General features: G+C 36.3%; 1 protein-coding gene across 1 annotated transcript in view; it reads right to left on the bottom strand.

Moving 5' to 3' along the window:
* LOC124711217 (indole-3-acetaldehyde oxidase-like) overlaps positions 1-20,890 on the bottom strand; it is a 243,070-nt gene that overhangs the window by 73,885 nt on the left and 148,295 nt on the right. Inside the window, exons 14-15 of the mRNA XM_047241173.1 lie at positions 13,059-13,154; positions 12,751-12,961 (exon numbers count right to left, since the gene is read on the bottom strand). Of these exons, the coding sequence (XP_047097129.1) occupies positions 12,751-12,961; positions 13,059-13,154 (307 nt within the window). The remainder of the gene's footprint in view (positions 1-12,750; positions 12,962-13,058; positions 13,155-20,890) is intronic.

Raw genomic sequence — 20,890 nt, 5'->3', positions numbered from 1 at the left:
CAATGATTTAGACTCTGTTTATGAAGAAACAACGAAGTTCCTGCTTTTGGTTTTGACCCTACCTGCAACTACAGCAAGCAGTGAATGAAGCATGAGTACTCTTAAACGAGTGAAGAATTATTTAAGGAATTCTGTGTCCAACACCCGGCTGTCGTGTTTGAGCACATTATGAATAGAAAAGACACTACTTGGAGAGCTATCCAATGATGAGATCTTTGTAGACCGAGTTATAGACTTCTACATGGAAAGCAAAGACAGGTGCATTGCACTTGTGTACAAGAAAATATAAGTTCTTCTTCTTTTGCTGCTGGAGTTCTACAAATGTGTCATCATTTCTTGAACAAATTAGTTATTATTATTATTATTAGTGGTAGTGGTAGTGGTAGTAGTAGTAGTAGTAGTAGTAGTTGTTGTTGTTGTAGTTTTTGTTGTTTTATTTGATGCATTTTGTTTCATTTGCTTAAATTATTGTTTATTGTACTATTTTGTCTCCCTATAATAAATGTAGAGTCTCACCAACCTTTAAAACCACGCTATGCCACTGGTCCCAAGATTCTGCTATCAATGTGCTTGAAGCATAGGCAATGGTTTTCTTTTATTACACTTCTTTATCTTATAGTTGTTATCATAGAATGAAGTTAGTTATTTATTTAGGCACAACTATAATTTAAATCTCAAAATCCCCTTTCTCATTTCTTACATCTAGATAACAGATGAAAACTACAGTGTATATCTTCTTTTCTGACACTTCCTTCCTCTCTTCATATTTCGTTTTTGTCTTTGTATAAGGGTGTGTTGGTGGGTGGGTAGATGTGTGCATGTATTTGGCTTACAGTTCAGAACAATTTTACTCATAGAGTAGTTCACAACACTGTTATCAGATGCATCATAGATGATAATGCTGTCTATGAAACAAAGTCCAGTTGTATATTTGTATTACTTGTTTACTTATAATTTTGAATATTTAACACATGGACATCTGGTGGTGCTGAGTAGTGAATGAGTTGTAGAGCAGAGAGAAACCTACCATGACACTAGTAGTACCGAGCCCATATTGCTTGAAAAAATATTTATGTTAACACAGGCGGCACTCACAGAGTTTTATTTCCACAGAATTGCAAATGCAAAGTTTCAGTGAGGTGATTAAAACATGACAGAATGGGACAGTTTGTGGTAAGGCTTTGGATAATGTGATCACTATGGCTTTTGATACTGGACAATTGCTGTTGCAACAGGACATCCTCCAGCAGTTTTACTATTCATCAACTGGAGTAGTCAATGCCAGGAAAATTTCTAGAATTTTATGTAGGTCAATATTATCACAGCTATTTTTCTGAAAAAATTTATGTAATTTTATACACAATATGTTACATTTCAAGCTAAAATCTATGAAAAGGAATTATATTATTTTCAATGTTACAATCAATATGTACTAGCTCTGAATGTACAGGTATCATTATTTTTTTAGAAACATTTTAAATTAAAAAATATTTGGCACACTTCAAATTTCTATTATTAATTATGCAATGTGGTACAGCTTGTTATGGTTGTTTCTGGATTCATTTATAAAATATAGTATAAACTACTATAAATTCATTTGTCAAGAAAAATTGTAAACCATTTGTAATATTGTTATTACCACAGTGTGAGGAGGTTGTAGTGAGCATGTCTATGATATGATCAGACATGTTTTTGTATTTTAGACAAACAATGTAATTTTGGCTTTGTTAATGTGAAAGTTCAAAAGACAGTGTCATATAGTAAAATGTTACACAAATAACCATCAAAAAAATAAAAAATCTGCACATACATTCTTCATAATTGTTTACATCAACTGGAACATGATAACCTAAAATGTGAAAATTTCAGATTCAAGAATCAGACCCTTCAATATGAAGAACTGGACACAACTGCATGAGAAAAGATGATAAGTAAAAAGTTGATTGTAAATCTTACTCCTATCAAATCTTATGAAAAGACTTAACCATAAAGATAGTTGCAACAACAAAGGAAGGAGGGATAGATTACAAGTGTAGGCATCATCTGTGACCAATTAACTAATAATGTAGTTTTGTCTGGTGCAGAAGGGAGGGTGATTTTATGTCATTTGCAGTTTATGTATGTATGGGTATCCAATCATATGAAGTAAGAAAACTGAGGGCTGCCCAGCAAAGTAAATCATATCAACACTGATGATGTACTATCAATAATGATCACCCAGATCGAATGAAGGAGGACTTTACAACTATGAGCAGGGAAGGTGGGGGGGGGGGGGGGGGGGCTAAACTATTTGTGAACTTAATTTGTTTGTGGACTTGTGTCCTTGTTAACAAAATGAATAGGGACAAGGGTAAGAGTAAGACAGAAGTGAAAGCTGTAGGATCCACTCAGGACATGTCTCAGCTGAATGAAATCATAATCAGCAAAGAAACTGTAAAAACTGAGATTCTGCAGTTAATTTTGGGAAAAATAGAGGAAATGAAGACAGATTACAACAATAAATCAGACAAAGTTCAAGATCAAATGGGCCAACTTAGTAATCAAGTTACAGAGATAAAAATTGGGTTGCAGGGGGGTTAAAAATATGAATGAAAAAGTTGACGTTTTAGAAAATAGATTTATTGTTTTGGGAAAGGAGCTGGCAGTTGAGTCAGTGAAACAGTCAAAGAATATTGAGAATGTCAGTGTTGAAAAGAAGGCCATAGCAGAAAAAATTGAACAAAATATTGTCAGTTTAAACCAAAAAATTTAAATGTTGAAAACAATATGCAAACTAATGTAACTGTTTTAGATCAAAAAATTTCAGCAGTTCAGGAAATTTATGTGAACCAAAGTCTGGGTGCAAACAATGGTATTGTGTGGTCCAACACTCCTATCAAAAGTTTCCCATCAAACAATTTACATCCAGCGGATTTTCTGCACCACTATAGAGACAGATTTGTGTCAAAAGATGTCTTAGAAGGTGAAGCTCTGTCATCAGTAAATATAGATTTAAGTCAGTGAGGAACATATCAAAGTTCTGAGAAAACTTTTTTAAATAAATTTTGCTTGGTAGCTGAACAGGGGAGACTAAAAAGGGAATTTTTGAATGGTCCTAATTATAGGAACTTGATGGTACTTTGAAAGAGTTTTGTAAGAATCAGCTTAAAAAATTACCATACCTTGAGAAACCATTTGACAAAATGACCTTGGTAGATGCACTTAAAAGGAGGTTACCAGAAAGATGGCAGTGGGATTTAATACACAGACCTGATGATTATCTTGAACAATTATATGATATGTTGACAGGCTGGATAGGGCAGTAGAAAAAAATATGTACCATAATAATCAGAATGATAGGAATCACAATGGGAGTAATTACAGAAACAGAGATAATGGTAACTTCCATCAGGGTCAAAATGTTGATAGAGACAGAAATTTTGAACAGCAGCAGAATAGGAATAATGGGGATAACCATGGGCAATTTAATAAAAGAAACAATCACAGAAGTAAGTACTTGGGAAATGTCAGTTTGTCTTAAAGAAGGTCCACAAGCACAGGACCCCCAAGTTACACATGCAATTAGACAATAATAATAGTGTTAATGATATGCCACATGTGTCTGAAATTGAACAGAAGGAATATCAGATTCCTCATTTATGTTTTGATCAAGTTTTTGGATACTACATTTAATTATGGGAATATAGATGCTAATCACAATCCAGAATATGAGAGTAATGAGAATTTTGATGTAGTATGTACGAATGATTTCTTCTCTCGGTCGGAAAACAGTGTTGTTGATGCATGTAAAACAGGTGATGACTGTATTGAATCTGATCTAGGTGGTATTTTTGATGTAGATGTGAATGAGAGCTGTGAAGTAACTGAGATTGGTGTGTCTGAGACTGGTGACTTATTGCAAATGAATATAGGTGAGGTAAGTAACTTTGACAGCAATGAGACATGTATGTTAGTGATGTTGTTGATGAAGTAATTTTGGAGGAATATGATGATGATGAGTATTGGGTACTTGTGGAGTTTAAGAATAATGAAGTTTCAGAGTTATTTGTAAGTGATGTTTACAATATAGGTAAGGTAAGCGATGTATACAAAGTTGTAAGTGTGAGTCATGGAATACCAGTCCAGTTAAAACAGTTGTTCATTAATGTCACGCGTAGCATTGATTGAAACAATAGAGGTGAGTTATCTGTGAGCCTAGAAATAAAGGATAAAACTGTCTGAAGTTTGTTTGGGATAAGATTGATGATAACATAGATAAATGTGCATTCTGAAATAAGTTAGTTGTGGTTAGTCATAATTTGTATCCCAATTGGTGGAATGAAGTGAAAGAAGATCTAAGCAGGAAGTGTAATTTTTGACAGTGTTGTGGTGTTTTGGGTACTTTCTGTAAGAAGTGATGTTAGTCGTGCCATGGAATACATTCATTGTGTTCAATGTTTACTGACAAAATAAGTAACCAAAGTAATGCTATTAAACTAGTAAAGTTGATAAAATCCTTTGAAGACAGTGTGGATGTAGTATTTGATGAAATTGAAAGTGATCTTTTGCATGAAGTATCTGACAACAGAGAAAATATTTCAGGTTTTGGGTGTCCTTATATTAAAATTAAGATTGATCATTGGGAAGGGAACTGTTTGATTGATACAGGTAGCCCAATTTGTAGTATATCTGAACAATTTAGAGGCAGGATCAAGTATAGTAAGAATTTTGTGGAAATGTCTATTGTATGTGTAAAGATAAGAGAAGCTACTGGTAAGCAAAGTAAATTGTTTAAATCTCTAGTACTGTTAACTTTTAGTATAGAAGACAAGACCTTTGAACATGGATGCTTAATGATCTCTTGTCTGGAAGAAACTATACACTATTTTTGCAGGCTCATACAAACATATAATTATGTTTTGTAATAAATCTGTGCTTAAGAATCTGATAAATTTATGCCATGATACTAAATAAGTAGAACCTTTTACAATTAGGAAACAGGACAATGCTATTAAATATCTAGTAATAAATTTTCATATCTTGTATTGTAAAAACTAGGAATAGTTTCTTAGTATATCTATGTGTGTCACTTTACTAGTTCATTTTTTCCATTGCATTCAGCTCTGTTTATTAAAGTGTCATATGTGAACACTTTTTAATCCAGTCTGACGTAAGCCATGTGAGCTTGTTTTTTTTTCAATAAAAATAGGCAGTGCATACGCCGTGTGATGTGAAGGATGCATTTAATAGCATACTTAGTACACAAAACAAAGTTGCAGGATTTAATTTGAAAGCTAGACAGGAAATTACCTATCTGTTGGGCCATGTGAGGATAAATCTAGGAAAAAAACTGAAAGATGTGGAAGGATCCACTCCCACACTAATGTACGGCTGCAACCATACTAGTCCAGACAACCTACAAGAGATCATAGGTGCTGGCTAATGTACTCAAGTATCTGTCAACCACATCAGTGTTGTAACTGAGATTTGTAAATTGTTAGCCAAGAAATTATCCTACATGGAGAATTCATGGAACTATTTGTTTACAAACGTCATCACTTATATGGACAGTGTTATCCCAAATAAATGTATGTTTGTTCATGTGGGAGAATTAACTTACCAATACAATTATAACTTTAAATTAGTATATATTTTTTATATATTGTAAATTAATCTTATAGGCCTCTGCATACATATGTTAGTTTGTATGAACAATTAGCAAATAGTGTGAGAGACGTTTAAGAGTATAGACAGTATAACAAGATGTATGTATTTCTGATTCCACACACTGATTTTGGTCCTCAAGCTACTCAACTATGTCATCACTCAAAGTTATTTATAACTCTGATTACCTGTATTTATCCTGAGTACTGCATTATTGTATCTTATTGGAAACTGAGTTGTGGGCAAACTCATGCTTAACTCTATTTAGGGTATCCCTGGTCATCACGACTGTGGGTGTATATTCAAGGAGAGCATGCAACTATTGATTGAGGCTAGGTACTTACTATTATTACTCTTTACATATGATTGAAATTATTGATGTAGTATTGTGAACTTCATTCAGTTTTTTGTGTAGAAACATTTTTTGCTGGTGTGTACCCAGTGTGGTTTGGATTCTTGGGTTGGTCCCCACATAGTAAGCTGAGACCCTAATATTTTTCATTATTTTGTCCTTTCATGAGTCAACATATCCTTGCATACTCTTGATATATGTGGTTGATTGATTTTGTGCTATATATCTACTCATGATTTGAGTATATTCTTCTGGTCTGTACCTATCATTGTGAGTTTTTCAAGTTAGCTCACTCATCGTACACTTAGGCTATGAATTTTTTTCTTAGCTTTTGAAGATTTTGAAGGAGTGACTTTATAGATGCTAAGTTCTAATTTGTAATCCCAGTAATTTACAGTGTCTCAGCACTTATCTCTATAGTTTAGTGTTGTAATGTTGTAGTTCTCACATTGTAGCAGTTGTCTTGGACAGACTGTCCCACAGATCTGAAAATCTGAATGCCATATCCTCATATGTGTATAAATTATGTCTTGCATAGTAAATATCTTTTTATGTTTTCTGTAATATGTATCAGACACTTCTATACACCAGTATTCTATCTCTTGGCCTCTTTTGTACACCGTTTGGTAAACTGGTAGATCATAAAACATTGTAAACAAATTATTTCCATATTTTATGAGGAAGGGGGGGGGGGAGGTTGTTGTAAAGGGACATCCTCCTCTAGCATTACTTTTCCTCAGCAGAAGAAGTCAATGCCAGAAATATTTTTGGAATTTTAGACAGGTCAGTAGGCCTATTATCTCAGCTGTTTTTCTGCAAAATTTCATATAATTTTATACACAATATTTTATATTTCAAGCTAAAATCTATGGAACAGAATTATGCTATTTTCGTTGTTACAATCGATAAGTACTAGCTCTGAATGTACAGTCGAAATTATTTTCTTAGAAACATTTGAAAGTATGAAATATTTGGTACACTTAAAATTTCTGTTATTAATTATACAATCTGGTACTGTTTATTATGTTTATTTCTGAATTCATTTATAAAATAATAGTATAAACTACTATAAATTCATTTGTCAAGAAAAATTGTAAGCCCTCTGGAACAGTGTTATCGCCACAGAGTGAGGAGGCAGTAGTGGGTGTACCTCTGATATGATCAGACTTGTTTTTGTATTTTTGATGAACAATGTAATTTTGGCTTTGTTAATGTGAAAACTCAAAAGACAGTGTTATATAGTAAAACATGACACAGACAAACATCAGAAAAGAAAAGTCTGCACAATTATTCCTCAAAACTATTTACGTCAATTGGAACATGAGAACCTAAAATGTGAAAATTTCAGCTTCAAGAATCAGACCCTTTGACATGGAGAACTGAAGCCTACTGCATGAGAAAAGAAGATAAGTGAACTGTTTATTGTAAATCTTCCTCCTCTCGAATCTTATGAAAAGACTTAATCATAAAGACAGTTGCGACAACAAAGAGGGGAGGGGTAGATTACACTGTGTTATGTAGGTTGACCATATGTTACCTTTGTCAAGTGTGCATACTGCTACATTTCACTGTGTTTTAATCACTTCATTGGAACTCTGCATTTATGCTTTGTTGAAGAATATGGGAAGAATATACACTATGTTATCAAAAGCATCTGGATACCCCCAAAAACGTACATTTTTCCCATATTAGGTGCATTTTGCTGTGACCTACAGCCAGGTAATCCATATGAGCGACATCAGTAGTCATTAGACATCATGAGAGAGCAGAATGGGGTGCTCCACAGAACTCATGGACTTCGAACGTGGTCAGGTAATTGGGTGTCACTTGTGTCATACATCTGTACTCGAGATTTCCACACTCCATCAATAGGTCCACTGTTCCCAATGTGATAGTGAAGTGGAAATGTGAAGGGACACATACAGCACAAAAGTGTACTGACCGACCTGCACTGACAGAGTTGACCTGTTGACTGACAGAGATTGCCGACAGTTGAAGAGGGTCACAATGTGTAACAGGCAGACATTTATCCAGAGCATCATGCAGGAATTCTAAACTGCATCAGGATCCACTGCAAGTACTATGACAGTTAGGTGGGAGGTGAGAAAACTTGTATTTCATGATTGGACAGCTGCCCATTAGCCACACATTATGCCGATAAATGCCAAACGACGCCTTGCTTGGTGTAAGGAGCATAAACATTGGACTATTGAACGGTGGAAAAATGTTGTGTGAAGTGACAAATCACAGTACACAATGTGGCAATCTGATGGCAGGGTGTGGGTATGGCAAAAACCTAGTGAACGTCATCTGCCAGCGTGTGTAGAGCCGACAATAAAATTTGAACATGGTGGTGTTATGGTGTGGTCGTGTTTTCCATGGATGGAGCTTGCACCCCTTCTTGTTTTGCGTGACACTATCACAGCACAGGCCTACATTGATATTTTAAGAACCTTCTTGCTTCCCACTGTTGAAGAGCAATTTGGAATGGAGATTGCATCTTTCAACACGACTGAGCACTTGTTCATAATGCAGGGACTGTGGCGGAGTGGTTACATGACAATAACATCCCAGTAATGGAGTGGCCTGCACAGAATCCTATAGAACACCTTTGCAATGTTTTGGAACACTGACTTCATGCCAGGCCTCACCGACTGACATCAATACCTCACCTCAGTGCAGCACTCCGTGAAGAATGGGTTGCCATTCCCCAAGGAACCTAGCACCTGATTGAGCATATGCTTGCAAGAGTGGAAGTTGTCATGAAGGGTAAAGGTGGGCCAATACCAAATTGAATTCCATATTTAATCAATGGAGGGCACCACAAACTTGTAAGTCATTTTCAGCCAGGTGGTGGGATACTTTTGATCACATAGTGTATGACAATAGAACAACTTCTATTTTGTAAAATAGGACTCTCACATACAGTTTCGAGTTAATGTTTAGCTTGTTATGGTTCTTTTGAATCTACTCATAGTAATTGCCTAATATATGATATTGATTTTTAAGCAATTAATGCTTATTTAGTCATTGAATTTGGTTAACTTTAAATATCATTTGTACACAAACTCAGAATTTTACAGACAAATTATTTTGATAGATGGCAGAATGGACATATGTCTGTATCATTTTTTATTTAGCTTCATTCATTCCAATTTTGAGTACTTTATCTGTTTTCAGCAGTGTTATTAATTTTGTTGTAATAGTTTGTTCCTTTTGAGATCATTAGCTTTATGTGAGTTGGCAATGTAGTGTAGATTTTAATGCTAATTTTTATTTTTCTTATTTATATTTTATGTGTACCATATTTAAGTAGTGCAGACTATGTGTACCATATTTACGTAGTGTAGATTTATTGTTGCAACTGCTAGTATTTTCACAATAGGTCTCTAACTGATTTGTTTAGCACCTTTCTTTTCATGGTTTTATGTACTTTTACATAGTGGACAGACAGTTGTGAGATTGTGTAACTCTGTGTAGAATTTAAATATGGAAACTAGCTATGCGGTTGCCTCTTGTGCCTTGGCAACAGGTGTGAGATGCAGTCCAGTGTTGATAACACATTTGAGCCATTCTGTTGAACTGGTGGTTGATTTTCCTCCCTGGTCCACACAAGTACAGAAGGTGGGTAAGTTAACCACTGGGAGCTCCACCTAAGGCAGATAATGGAGTCCCCTCAGTGAAATAGTACACAGGCTGGGAGGGAGCCCATATTCATTCACTATGCTATCCAGAAGATCTCGTCCCACATGCCCAGAATTGATCATGGTCCTCTGTTTGGGAGCCAAGTGGAATGTATAAAACTAAGGGTCAGACAATTCAGCATTGATAATAAATGTAATTTTTTATCTCTGCCATTGGGTGGGGAATAGTATAGTGCCCGTAGGTAGGTCAAACATGTACAGTACTCAAATAAAGTAGCTACTTTCGTAACAGAAGGTAAGCATCAAAGGTGAGTCAGACATCGTAATGTGATGCTTTTCCAGAACATGTGCCTCATGAGCCATGGTGGCAGATGACTTCCCAGAAAACTTTGAGAATATTGTGATACTTTTCCAGCTATATAATGAGAGTCATGAAAGTAAAATTGGCATTAGGGTTTCATATAAAATTTTTATGAAAGCATTAATATGAAAATTACTTTTAACAGAGAGTGAATCAACTTGTGAGTGCCGTATCTTTAATTTCCTGGTACCTAACAGACCCAAAATTTTTCATCACTTAATATAGAGGAAAGCATCTGTGGTTATAAGGCTGTTACTGCATTAATGATTAGAGTTGTTTCAAAGAATGTTACAAAAGCTTGAAAAATATATTTACACTTTACCAATTTTAGTTTATCTAAATAATGAACATCACATATTCAGCTCTGAGGATGAAGGTGTGGAGCACAAATTGATAGAATCAGAAGCATTATTTAATAGACTCTAGACTTGTATATGCTAAGAAAGGCTGTGAGGGGCAGGAAAGACTCACCATTATTGAGTAGACATTTTGGAAAGTTGCTAAAAAGTAAAAGGAGCTTCATCACAGAATTAACTGAAGTCAAAACCCGGTTAAAAAACAAAGGCTAAACAAAGCCTAAATGAGTGTAAGCAGAGCAATACAGAAAGTTTTCAATGATTTGGAAGCACAGTTTTGCCAAGCAATCTGAGAGAAAAATCCTTAGAAGTTTGGTCTTACATAAATTCAGTGAGAGGGTGGAAATCACCTGTTTAAATGCTTAGGGACCATATTGGGTATGAAACAGAAGATGACAGGACACCAAAATACTGAAATACATCTTCCATAATTGTTTTACTGTGACGATCATATTACAGTTCCTCCTTATCATCATACAAATGCCAAAATGCCAGATAAAAACTTGTTCAAAAGTGGAAAGGCATTTGGACTATGTGAGATGCATGTGAGATCCTGCAGAGATCAAACAAAAAAATTTGCTGCCCTTCTAGCGACAGTTTACATTAGGGTGTCAGACAGATGTATATAATTACAGGCCTATACCATTGATACCATAGAGGCAGTTCTGACATTGTGGTTGATAATGGAAGCAAGGATAAAGAAAAATAAAGACACTGTCATAGGATTTATGGACTAGGAAAGAGCATTCAATAATGCCAAATGGTGCAAGATATTTGAAATTCTGAGGAAATTAGAGGTAAACTATAGGGAGAGACAGGTGATACACAACACGTATAAGAGCCAAGAACAAATAATCAAAGAACAGAAGACCAAGAACAAAGTGCCTGGATTAAAAAGGGTGTAAGACAGGGCTGTTCAAACTATACAGTGAAGAAGCAAAGAAGGAAATAAAAGAAAGGTTCAGGAGTGGAATTAAAATTCAAGGTGAAAGGATATCAATGATATGGTTTGCTAATGACATTGCTACTGTCAGTGAAAGAGAAGAAGAATTACACACTCTGCTGAATGGAATGAACAGCCTAAAGAGTATGAAATATGGATTGAAAGTAAACTAAAGAAAGATGAAAGTAATGAGAAATATCAAAAATGAGAATAGTGAGAAACTTAACATCAGGATTGATGGTCATGAAGTACTTGAAGTTAAGGACTCTTGCTATCTAGGCAGCAAAATTATCAATGACAGACAGAGCAAGGAGGACATCAAAATCAGACTAGCACTGACAAAAAGGGGATTCCTGGCCAAGAGACATCTCCTAGTATAAAAAAACAGGCCTTAATTTGAGGAAGAAATATCTGAGAATTTATGTTTGGAGCACAGAATTGTATGCTAATGAAACATGGACTGTTGGAAAACTGGAACAGAAGAGAAACAAAGCATTTGAGATGTGGTGCTATAGATGAATGTTGGAAATTAGGTTGACTGGTAGGGTAAGGAACGAGGAGATTCTGCACAGAATCAGAGAGGAAAGGAATATGTGGAAAACACTGACAAGAAGAATGGACAGGATGATAGGCCATCTGCTAAGACATCACTGAATAACTCATGTGGTATTACTGGGAGCTGTTGAGGGTAAAAACTGTAGAGCAAGACAGAGATTGCAATACATTTAGCAAATAATTGGGGACATAGGTTGCAAGTGCTACTTTGAGATGAAGAGGTTGTCACAGGAGAAGAAAATTCATGATGGGCTGCATCAAACAACTTAGAAGACTGATGACTCAGATAACAAATAAAAGAAAACATATTTTGTGCTTACACATTATGCCATTTTTGAAGAAGGGAAATTTCCTCTATAAATATCAGTGGATTCCCCAAACAGAGATCTTACAAAATACAGTTCACTCTGATTACCCATGAGAACAAGTGTGACAGAGACAATGGCGTACAGGTTAGTACTGTGTTCCTTTATTTCCAGAAAACATTCAGTACAGTTCTGCACTTTCATTTAGTATACAAAATATGAGTTTTTCAAGTATTGGATCAATTTTGTGACTGGATTCAAGGCTTTATATTAAATAAACTCAACACACAGTTTTTAACAATACAGATCTGACAGATTGTCCAGTGTGAACTGCCTGTCCAAAGTTCAGAGGTTCCACAACTCTACTTGGCTGTGTTGGTCAGGGATCATTTTTGCTTCAGTGTCCACACAGAGCCCTTACAGTTCCAAAGCTGTATATCATAGCTGATCACCAAAGCAAGGCTGATCATCAAAACAAGCCCATAGCTAGAGAGCAATTACTACTCATCAAGAAAATGATAATATATAGTTACCTCTTACTGCATATATCATATTTAGAATGAATATAAGTAAACAGATATTAGTGCTTACTTGATGTATCTGTTGGTGTCATTTCAGCAGCTACAAAAACTCTGTTAGGATCACCTGATTTTGCAGCATCCCTCAAATGAATCATAGGTTTCTTGACAGATGTGTACTCAATTTTGACAAGTGCAGCTGCCTGAGTAGCAGTATTATGTGATGTAGCAAGTATAATACCAACAATCTGACCATTGAATTTTACTGTCCCAGAGCAGAATATCTGGAGGCAGAAAAAAGCATTTCAATATCATTAACACTGTAGGTTTATTATTTTTTGTTTGTTATGTTTTAAATTTTTTAAACTTATATTGACTAACCTCTTCATCTCCAACAAGTCCTACTGTTGCTGAAGTAAATACATTGTTTCCTGGTATATCTTTGGCATCATAATAAGCTACAACACCAGGTAGACTCTGAAACATCATAAAGAACAACATACAGTATTTCACATTATAAAAGTAAATAAATATTAGGAAAGGTAATGCTGTACACATACTTAATTAACTTTCAAGCTACCACTTTTTTAGTGTAAGCACATAATCTCATACTAATAACAAAACAGAAACGCAGCAACATAATCTTGCAAATGCTGCAAGATTGACTGTTTATGAGTGGTTCCAAGTGTATGGAACTGGGAGAAAGAAAACGTGTCAGCTGGGATGGGAAAAGATAGATACAGTAAAGAGTGGTTGGAGGGACAATAAAAAGAAACAGAACAATTTTGCCTTAAGATTTATAAATTTTTTTCATAATGGAGATTTGGCACTTTGATCACTGGCTGATACTGATTAAGAACATAGTACTTGGGTGCTCTGAATATTTAAGTCTTAACTGACTTTTGTTCCAGCTTCCTGTGGTCAAAAGCGTCACACTGACAGGGGTGTGCCACTCAACAACAACAAAACGTGCAAGAGGGTTTTTCTTTTTCTGATTAAAATGCTTAAGACTTGGAATAGTAGCTATAATAACTTTTTAAAATGTATAAGAAGGCAACAAATAAAAAAAGTAAAATTCAAAACACCAGTTAACATTCCCTTTTGATCCAGGTACATCCATATCTTCCTTTCTTTTCTTTTGCTATTGTAACATTGGTTTGAGTCAGCTGTTATTTGATTTGTCATATCAAGAATACAGGACTCCTTTAATAGATTATGTTTCTAGGACACGTTTTATTCCTCTCCAGGGTAGATTTTGCACATTCTATTATATAAGATGCTGTGTGGGCCAATACCCACTTTGTCAGTGTATTATTTATTTTGGGATGTCTCAGTTTCTTGAGGCCAATAAATTTAGTAATTTTTATTGGTATACATGATGTTTTATCTAACTTTGCTGGACACCCTCTAAGCATTTTTAGAACTAGTTGGCATTTTAACAAAGTTATATACAGATCAAAGCGTGTACATACCCGCACTGTCTGTAAATATTAGTGTGTGTCAAACTGATCTTTTGTGTGTTTTTGTTTGCAGCTATTTTGTCCCATATAATTAGGTACTAGTTAGATTGGGCATAAGTGGACAAATTTTTGCTGTGGATGCTTTGCAACACAATGTTCTGTCTTATCTAAAGCTTTTATCTTTTCATTTATATTCCTTTCTTGATTCTGTCTCAGGTATAGATATATTTCTTTCTTAGATAGTTGTATGTCACTCAGCTTTTGGGAAAGTGTACTCAGTCATGATATAGTACTATCAAGTGTGGGTAAGATGGTGGCATTTCTTCCAGCTGTGCTGGAAGTCCAGAACAATATCATTTCTTTGTGACAAAGTAACTGCAACACTGCTGCTATATAAAGTGGCTAATTTCACACATTGTCATTCCTTTTATGGGACAGAAGCTACATGTGGCTTGATTACAATAGGAGGCAGTGGATTGGAGTACTGGATGGGTATCACACTTCAGTTGTCCACTGGGGAATGCCCCTTATGGTGCAAAAATGATAAGGTTGGTACAGAAGGAATTAGCATTTTGTATGAGAAGTACTCAAAATCCTGACAAACAATGTTGCTGCTGTTTATCTGCTTTTCCCTTTCAATATCTGGGTGATGATGGGAGAATCAGTCAGTAACTGGTTCACCTTTAGTTGGTGTCACAGGAAGAAATGGCATCTTCTGTTTCTGGATGAGCAGAGCAGGATATTTGTCTGTGCAGGCTCCAGCGAGATTATCTGCGTATTTAGCCAACTCCAGCTTCTAATTGCAGATGCAGCATTTACAAATGCTAAGGCTGTAGATTAGGAGCTATTTGATGTGGAATCAGTGGCAACTATCAAAATGTAGATACTGTCACAGATCTGTGTGCCTGCTATAAGCAGAGTTTATATGGAGCTATCTGAAAGATAGAGATCAACAACTAGGAGAGCAACAGATGGTATTCAAAAGAACTAGGTGAATTGTATTGGGGTGTAGATGTTGGGTTCTGGAGATGTTAATCAGTCTATACCAGATGAGTTATGTTATGTAAACTGTTTGTCAATTAATCACAAGTAAAGGCAGTACTACCTCAGAAAGAGATTTTTTTTATAGCTAAAAACTAAACTTTGTCCACTGATTGGTAATGTAGCTATTTCACACAGTAATCCCTTCTGTTTGGAGAAGTTATAACCCAATTTCAAAGGGCCAATTTACTAGAGTACAGCATATATTGATCCACAAATATGCTGTAGCTGGAAGTCTGAACTCACACCAATGAAACAGGGAGAAAATAATTCTGCTACTAGGTCACTAACTTCTGCATAGTGATCTAAGATTTATTTGTACAGGTAGAAAATGTTTTACATTACTATAGAAGAGAAGGCATTAGGAGACACCTGAAATCTTGCAGCAGTTTTACTAGCCTTCAACTGCTAAACACAAATAGCTGCAAGTGAAAACAGCTGTATACAGATCTGTGCCAACACTGAGTCATTGCTATAGACATTTACAAATTCGTGTTAAATTACTGGTTGAGATAAGTGCACATAGCTGCTGTGCCAAGTCCACTGCAACCAAGGATCAACTTAAGTCAAATCAACTACAGTACAGTATACTAAGTATAAGTGCCATACATGACTTCTCTATGGAGTATGTCAAGAACATATGTAAATATTGATCTTTACCAAATACTTATGTTTACAGTTGTGATGATGTCTCAGATGCACAGATTAATGCACAGCCCTGATAAGGTATCTTTTAGGATCAACTTTCCCTCAACATACTGAATCATAAAGATCAGGTATACACACAGGATACAAGTTTTACAAGCAACATTAAACAAATTGTTTAGGAAATGCTTTGCTATAAAGACTCATTTGTCTTCAGAATGTCTCTGTGAGCATTACAAATAGATTGTGATTAAAAATATAAATCAATTAACCATTTACCAGATTCTGTTAATTATATATCTTGAGTACAAGAATTGACAACCAAAATGTTGAACCATATAATGTAATAGTTTTCAAGTAAAGATCTTATACTGTTGATGCTGTGCCATACCATTCAAAGATACTGCTGAAAGATTGACAAGTAAAACAGTAAATCTTTTATCTGTGAAGAGATTTATATGTGGTCCCTATAACAAATTCCATGAAACATCAATAAAATATCTCTCAGAAAAAAATAGAATTCTGATCCTATGCAGAATTATAGAACTGTTAGAAATCATCTACACATTAAATCATAGATAAATTGTCTTCAGAATAGAAGACAATATAGAAAAAGTTGAAATCTTAAAACTTGCATGTGGTTTCTCTCAATGGTCTTTGAATGAACAAGAGCCACATCATCAGCAAGATCCATCAGTGATGAAGTAGCATAAAATATGAACGTTCATGCTTGTTGATCATACAATATCTGCTCTTCAAGCAAAAGATCTTTCATAGAAAGCCAGTTAAGGACATCAACATGCAGGTGAAGAGAAAGGTATCTACTTTATATGGATGTCCTAAACAGAGAAGATGAAATGGTTCTTTCGACCGTTTGGATTACCAGAAGCATGCACACTCAGACCTGTGTCTACAGGCAACATGCTGTCATCAGCCCTCCCACCACAGTAAATTATAGAGAATCTTCAAACACAGTTCAACTTATTTGGTTTCAGAAGATTTATAGCAGAGAAAAGTCATTTTTTTTGCTATAATGGTTCTTTGAACAACATAACTGGTGTATATTTTGATCAATACCTTTGAATCAGAGGATGGAGCAATAACAACTGGATGGTCCAAACAGATTTCTGTGTCAAAAAAGTATCACCAAAAATTGGAAGGATTCCTAAGAAGCTCTATATTATATGCAATGTTTGGGGGTTCATAGGGTCTAATAATGAAAAAGCTGGGTCTCGTACAACAGTGTGTTCATGGTGTTCCTTACAAGTGTGGTAATTTCCACACCAGTCAGTCTTAGCCATTTCTGGGACTTGGGGAGACAGCCTGGCCTGGATGGAACCTTCTTCACAGCTTAACAATGAGGACTTGTGAGATGGCCAGTCTGTATGTGGTTTCTAAGTGGTTTTCCACATTCTAATAGATAAATTCTGGAATGATACCCACATTCCACTTCACATAGATGTTATTGAAACATTTTGAAAATATTTTCACATTTGCACATAGATGCAGAAAGATGGAGTACATAGATTCTGTCCTGGGGGATGACAAAGAGACTGATGACTTTAGATGTTTAGTCTCTTCAAACACTTAATGAGCAGCAGCATCATTAACAAAAGTTATAACTTAATTCGTAGAAAAAATAAGCCTAGACTCACAAACACATTTAATCTCATACCAGACATTCTAATGTGTCTGTCACAGGGGACAACTCAATATGAGAGGTAAGAAAGCCATTAATTTGTATCATTATGTTTGGCAGCCCATCCAACACCCTGCTCTCATCACTTTTCAACATGGTGTGCTGTTGCCCAGTTGCCAGTACTCGAGAGAATTGCTTTCCATATCTATACTTTGATAACTATCACAATCAATGACCTCTTGGGGTCTTCCCCCAACAGTTACCAACATTGCTTGGGGTTTATGAATAAGTATTCTGGAAGAATATTCTGAAGATTCAGCAAAAACATCAAATGCAAAGTTTGCAGCCTTGGTGTTATGCACAAAGAATTTCTTAAGTGGTGCACTTGTTCAAATTAAAAACTTCAAAAGAAACAGAAGGTTGGCTGGACTTGCTTTCTAGAACCACAACTTCCAGTACTGTCAAAAGAAACACTTAAACAGGAAACAATATTTCTAGCCTTCAGAATTATATGTTCCTTCTTTCGAGAGGAAAACAGGAAAGGTTGGTGGAGGTTGGAAAGGGGTGGTGGTAGTGGTGGTGGTGGTAGTGGTGGTGGTGGTGTGGTGGTGGTGGTGGTGGTGTGATTGGAGGTGGTGGCAGCAGGAAGAGAGGGGGGCAACCTCAGTCTCTAGGTTAAGAGGAATCCACTTACTGCAAAGATGAAGGAGGCAGCATTGTACTCTTAATACCTTTCACCTCTTCCGTCTGCCCAAAAAAGGAACACTAATACTACTGATAATAAGATTATAATCAAATGTCTGTATTTCAATGTTGTTGTTGTGGTCTTCAGTCAAGAGACTGGTTTGATGCAGCTCTCCATGCTACTCTATCCTGTGCAAGTTTCTTCGTTTCCCAGTACCTACTGCAACCTACATCCTTCTGAATCTGTTTAGTGTATTCGTCTCTTGGTCTCCCCCTATAATTTTTACTCTCCATGCTACCCTTGGTGATCCTTTGATGCCTCAGAATATGTCCTACCAAGTGATCACTTCTTCTAGTCAAGCTGTACCACAAATTTCTCCTCTCCCCAATTCTATTCAATACCTCCTCATTAGTTATGTTATCTACCCATCTAATCTTCAGCATACTTCTGTAGATCCACATTTCGAAAGTTTCTATTCTCTTCTTGTCTAAACTATTTATCATCCACATTTCATTTCCATACATGGCCACACTCCATACAAACACTTCCAGAAATGACTTCCTGACACTTAAATCTATACTCGATGTCAACAAATTTCTCTTCTTCAGAAACGCTTTCCTTGCCATTGCCAGTCTACATTTTATATCCTCTCTACTTTGACCATCATCAGTTATTTTGCTCCCCAAATAGCAAAACTCATTTACTACTTTAAGTGTCTCATTTCCTAATCTAATTCCCCCAGCATCACCCGATTTAATTCGACTACATTCCATTATATTCGTTTTGCTTTTGTTCATGTTCATCTTACATCCTTCTTTCAAGACATTTCCCAGTCCATTCAACTGCTCTTCCAGGTCCTTTGCTGTCTCTGACAGAATTACAATGTCATCGGTGAACCTCAAAGTTTTTATTTCTTCTCATGGATTTTAATTCCTACTTCGAATTTTTCTTTTGCGTCCCTTACTGCTTGCTCAATATACAGATTGAATAACATCAGGGATAGGCTACAACCTGTGGCGTCACCGCCAGACACCACACTTGCTAGGTGGTAGCCTTTAAATCGGCCGCGGTCCGTTAGTATAGTCGGACCCGCGTGTCACCAGTGTCAGGATTGCAGACCGAGCGCCACCACACGGCAGGTCTAGAGAGACGTACTGGCACTCGCCCCAGTTGTACAACCGACGTTCATAGCAATGGTTCACTGACAAATACGCTCTCATTTGCCAAGACGATAGTTAGCATAGCCTTCAGCTACGTCATTTGCTACGACCTAGCAAGGCGCCATAGCATTGGATATTATTTTATATTGTGGTTATAACATGTATCATCAAGAGAGATGTTCTACAATTGTGGATTAAAGTTAAGTATTCTATCAACTACATACTTTATTTGCTACTATTAATTCCCTTAACTGTTCCAGACCTCACGCCAGTCAGCGTGTAATTAAATGCGTGCATTTCGGCCTCCTCTAGCAACACGGTGTTGGCACTTCTGCCAACACTACACAACCCTGTCTCAGTCCCTTCCCAACCACTGCTTCCTTTTCATGACCCTCAACTCTGCCATCCGGTTTCTGTACAAATTGTAAATAGCCTTTCGCTCCCTGTATTTGACCCCTGCCACCTTCAGAATTTGAAAGAGATTATTCCAGTCAGCACTGTCAAAAGATTTCTCTAAGTCTACAAATGCTAGAAACATTGGTTTGCCTTTCCTTAATCTATTTTCTAAGATGTGTCGATGGGTCAGTATTGCCTCATGTGTTCCAACATTTCTACAGAATCCAAACTGATATTGCCCAAGGTCAGCTTCTACCAGTTTTTCCATTCGTCTGTAAGGAATTCATGTTAGTATTTTGTAGCCGTGACTTATAAAACCGATAGTTCAGTAATTTTGACGTCTGTCAACTCCTGCTTTCTTTGGGATTGGAATTATTTATTCTTATTGAAGTCTGAGGGTATTCCGCCTGGTAGGGCTGGCTCTCCCAAGGCTATCAGTAGTTCTAATGGAATGTTGTCTACTCCTGGAGCCTTGTTTTGACTTAGGTCTTTCAGTGCTCTGTCAAACTCTTCACGCAGTATCATATATCCCATTTCATCTTCACCTACATCCTCTTCCATTTTCCTCAAGAACATTGCCCTTATTTAGACCCTCTATATACTCCTTCCACCTTTCTGCTTTCCCTTCTTTGCTTAGAACTGGGTTGCCATCTGATCTCTTGATATTCATGCAAATGGTGCTCTTTTCTCCAAAGGTCTCTTTAATTTTCCTGTAGGCAGTATCTATCTTACCCCTAGTGATATACGCCTCTACATCCTTACATTTGTCCTCTAGCCATCCCTGCTTAGCCATTTTGCACTGCCTATCGATCTTATTTTTGAGATGTTTGTATTCCTTTTTGCCTGCTTCATTTACTGCATTTTTGTATTTTCTCCTTTCATCAATTAAATTCAATATCTCTTCCGTTACCCAAGGATTTCTATTAGCCCTCATCTTTTTACTTACTTGATCCTCTGCTGCCGTCACTATTTCATCCCTCAAAGCTACTCATTCTTCATTCTTCTTCTACTGTATTTCTTTCCCCCATTCTTGTTAATAGTTCCCTAATGCTCTCCCTGAAACTTTCCACAACCTCCAGTTCTGTCAGTTTATCCAGGTCCCATCTCCTTAAAATTCCCACCTTTTTGCAGTTTCTTCAATTTTAATCTACAGTTCATAACCAATAGATTGTGGTCAGAGTCCACAT

The sequence above is a fragment of the Schistocerca piceifrons genome, chromosome 8 (assembly GCF_021461385.2).
Source record: "Schistocerca piceifrons isolate TAMUIC-IGC-003096 chromosome 8, iqSchPice1.1, whole genome shotgun sequence".
Taxonomy (NCBI): Eukaryota; Metazoa; Arthropoda; class Insecta; order Orthoptera; family Acrididae; genus Schistocerca; species Schistocerca piceifrons.
The sequence above is the reverse complement of the archived record's forward strand: the minus strand, read 5'-3'. Positions and strand labels throughout refer to the sequence as shown.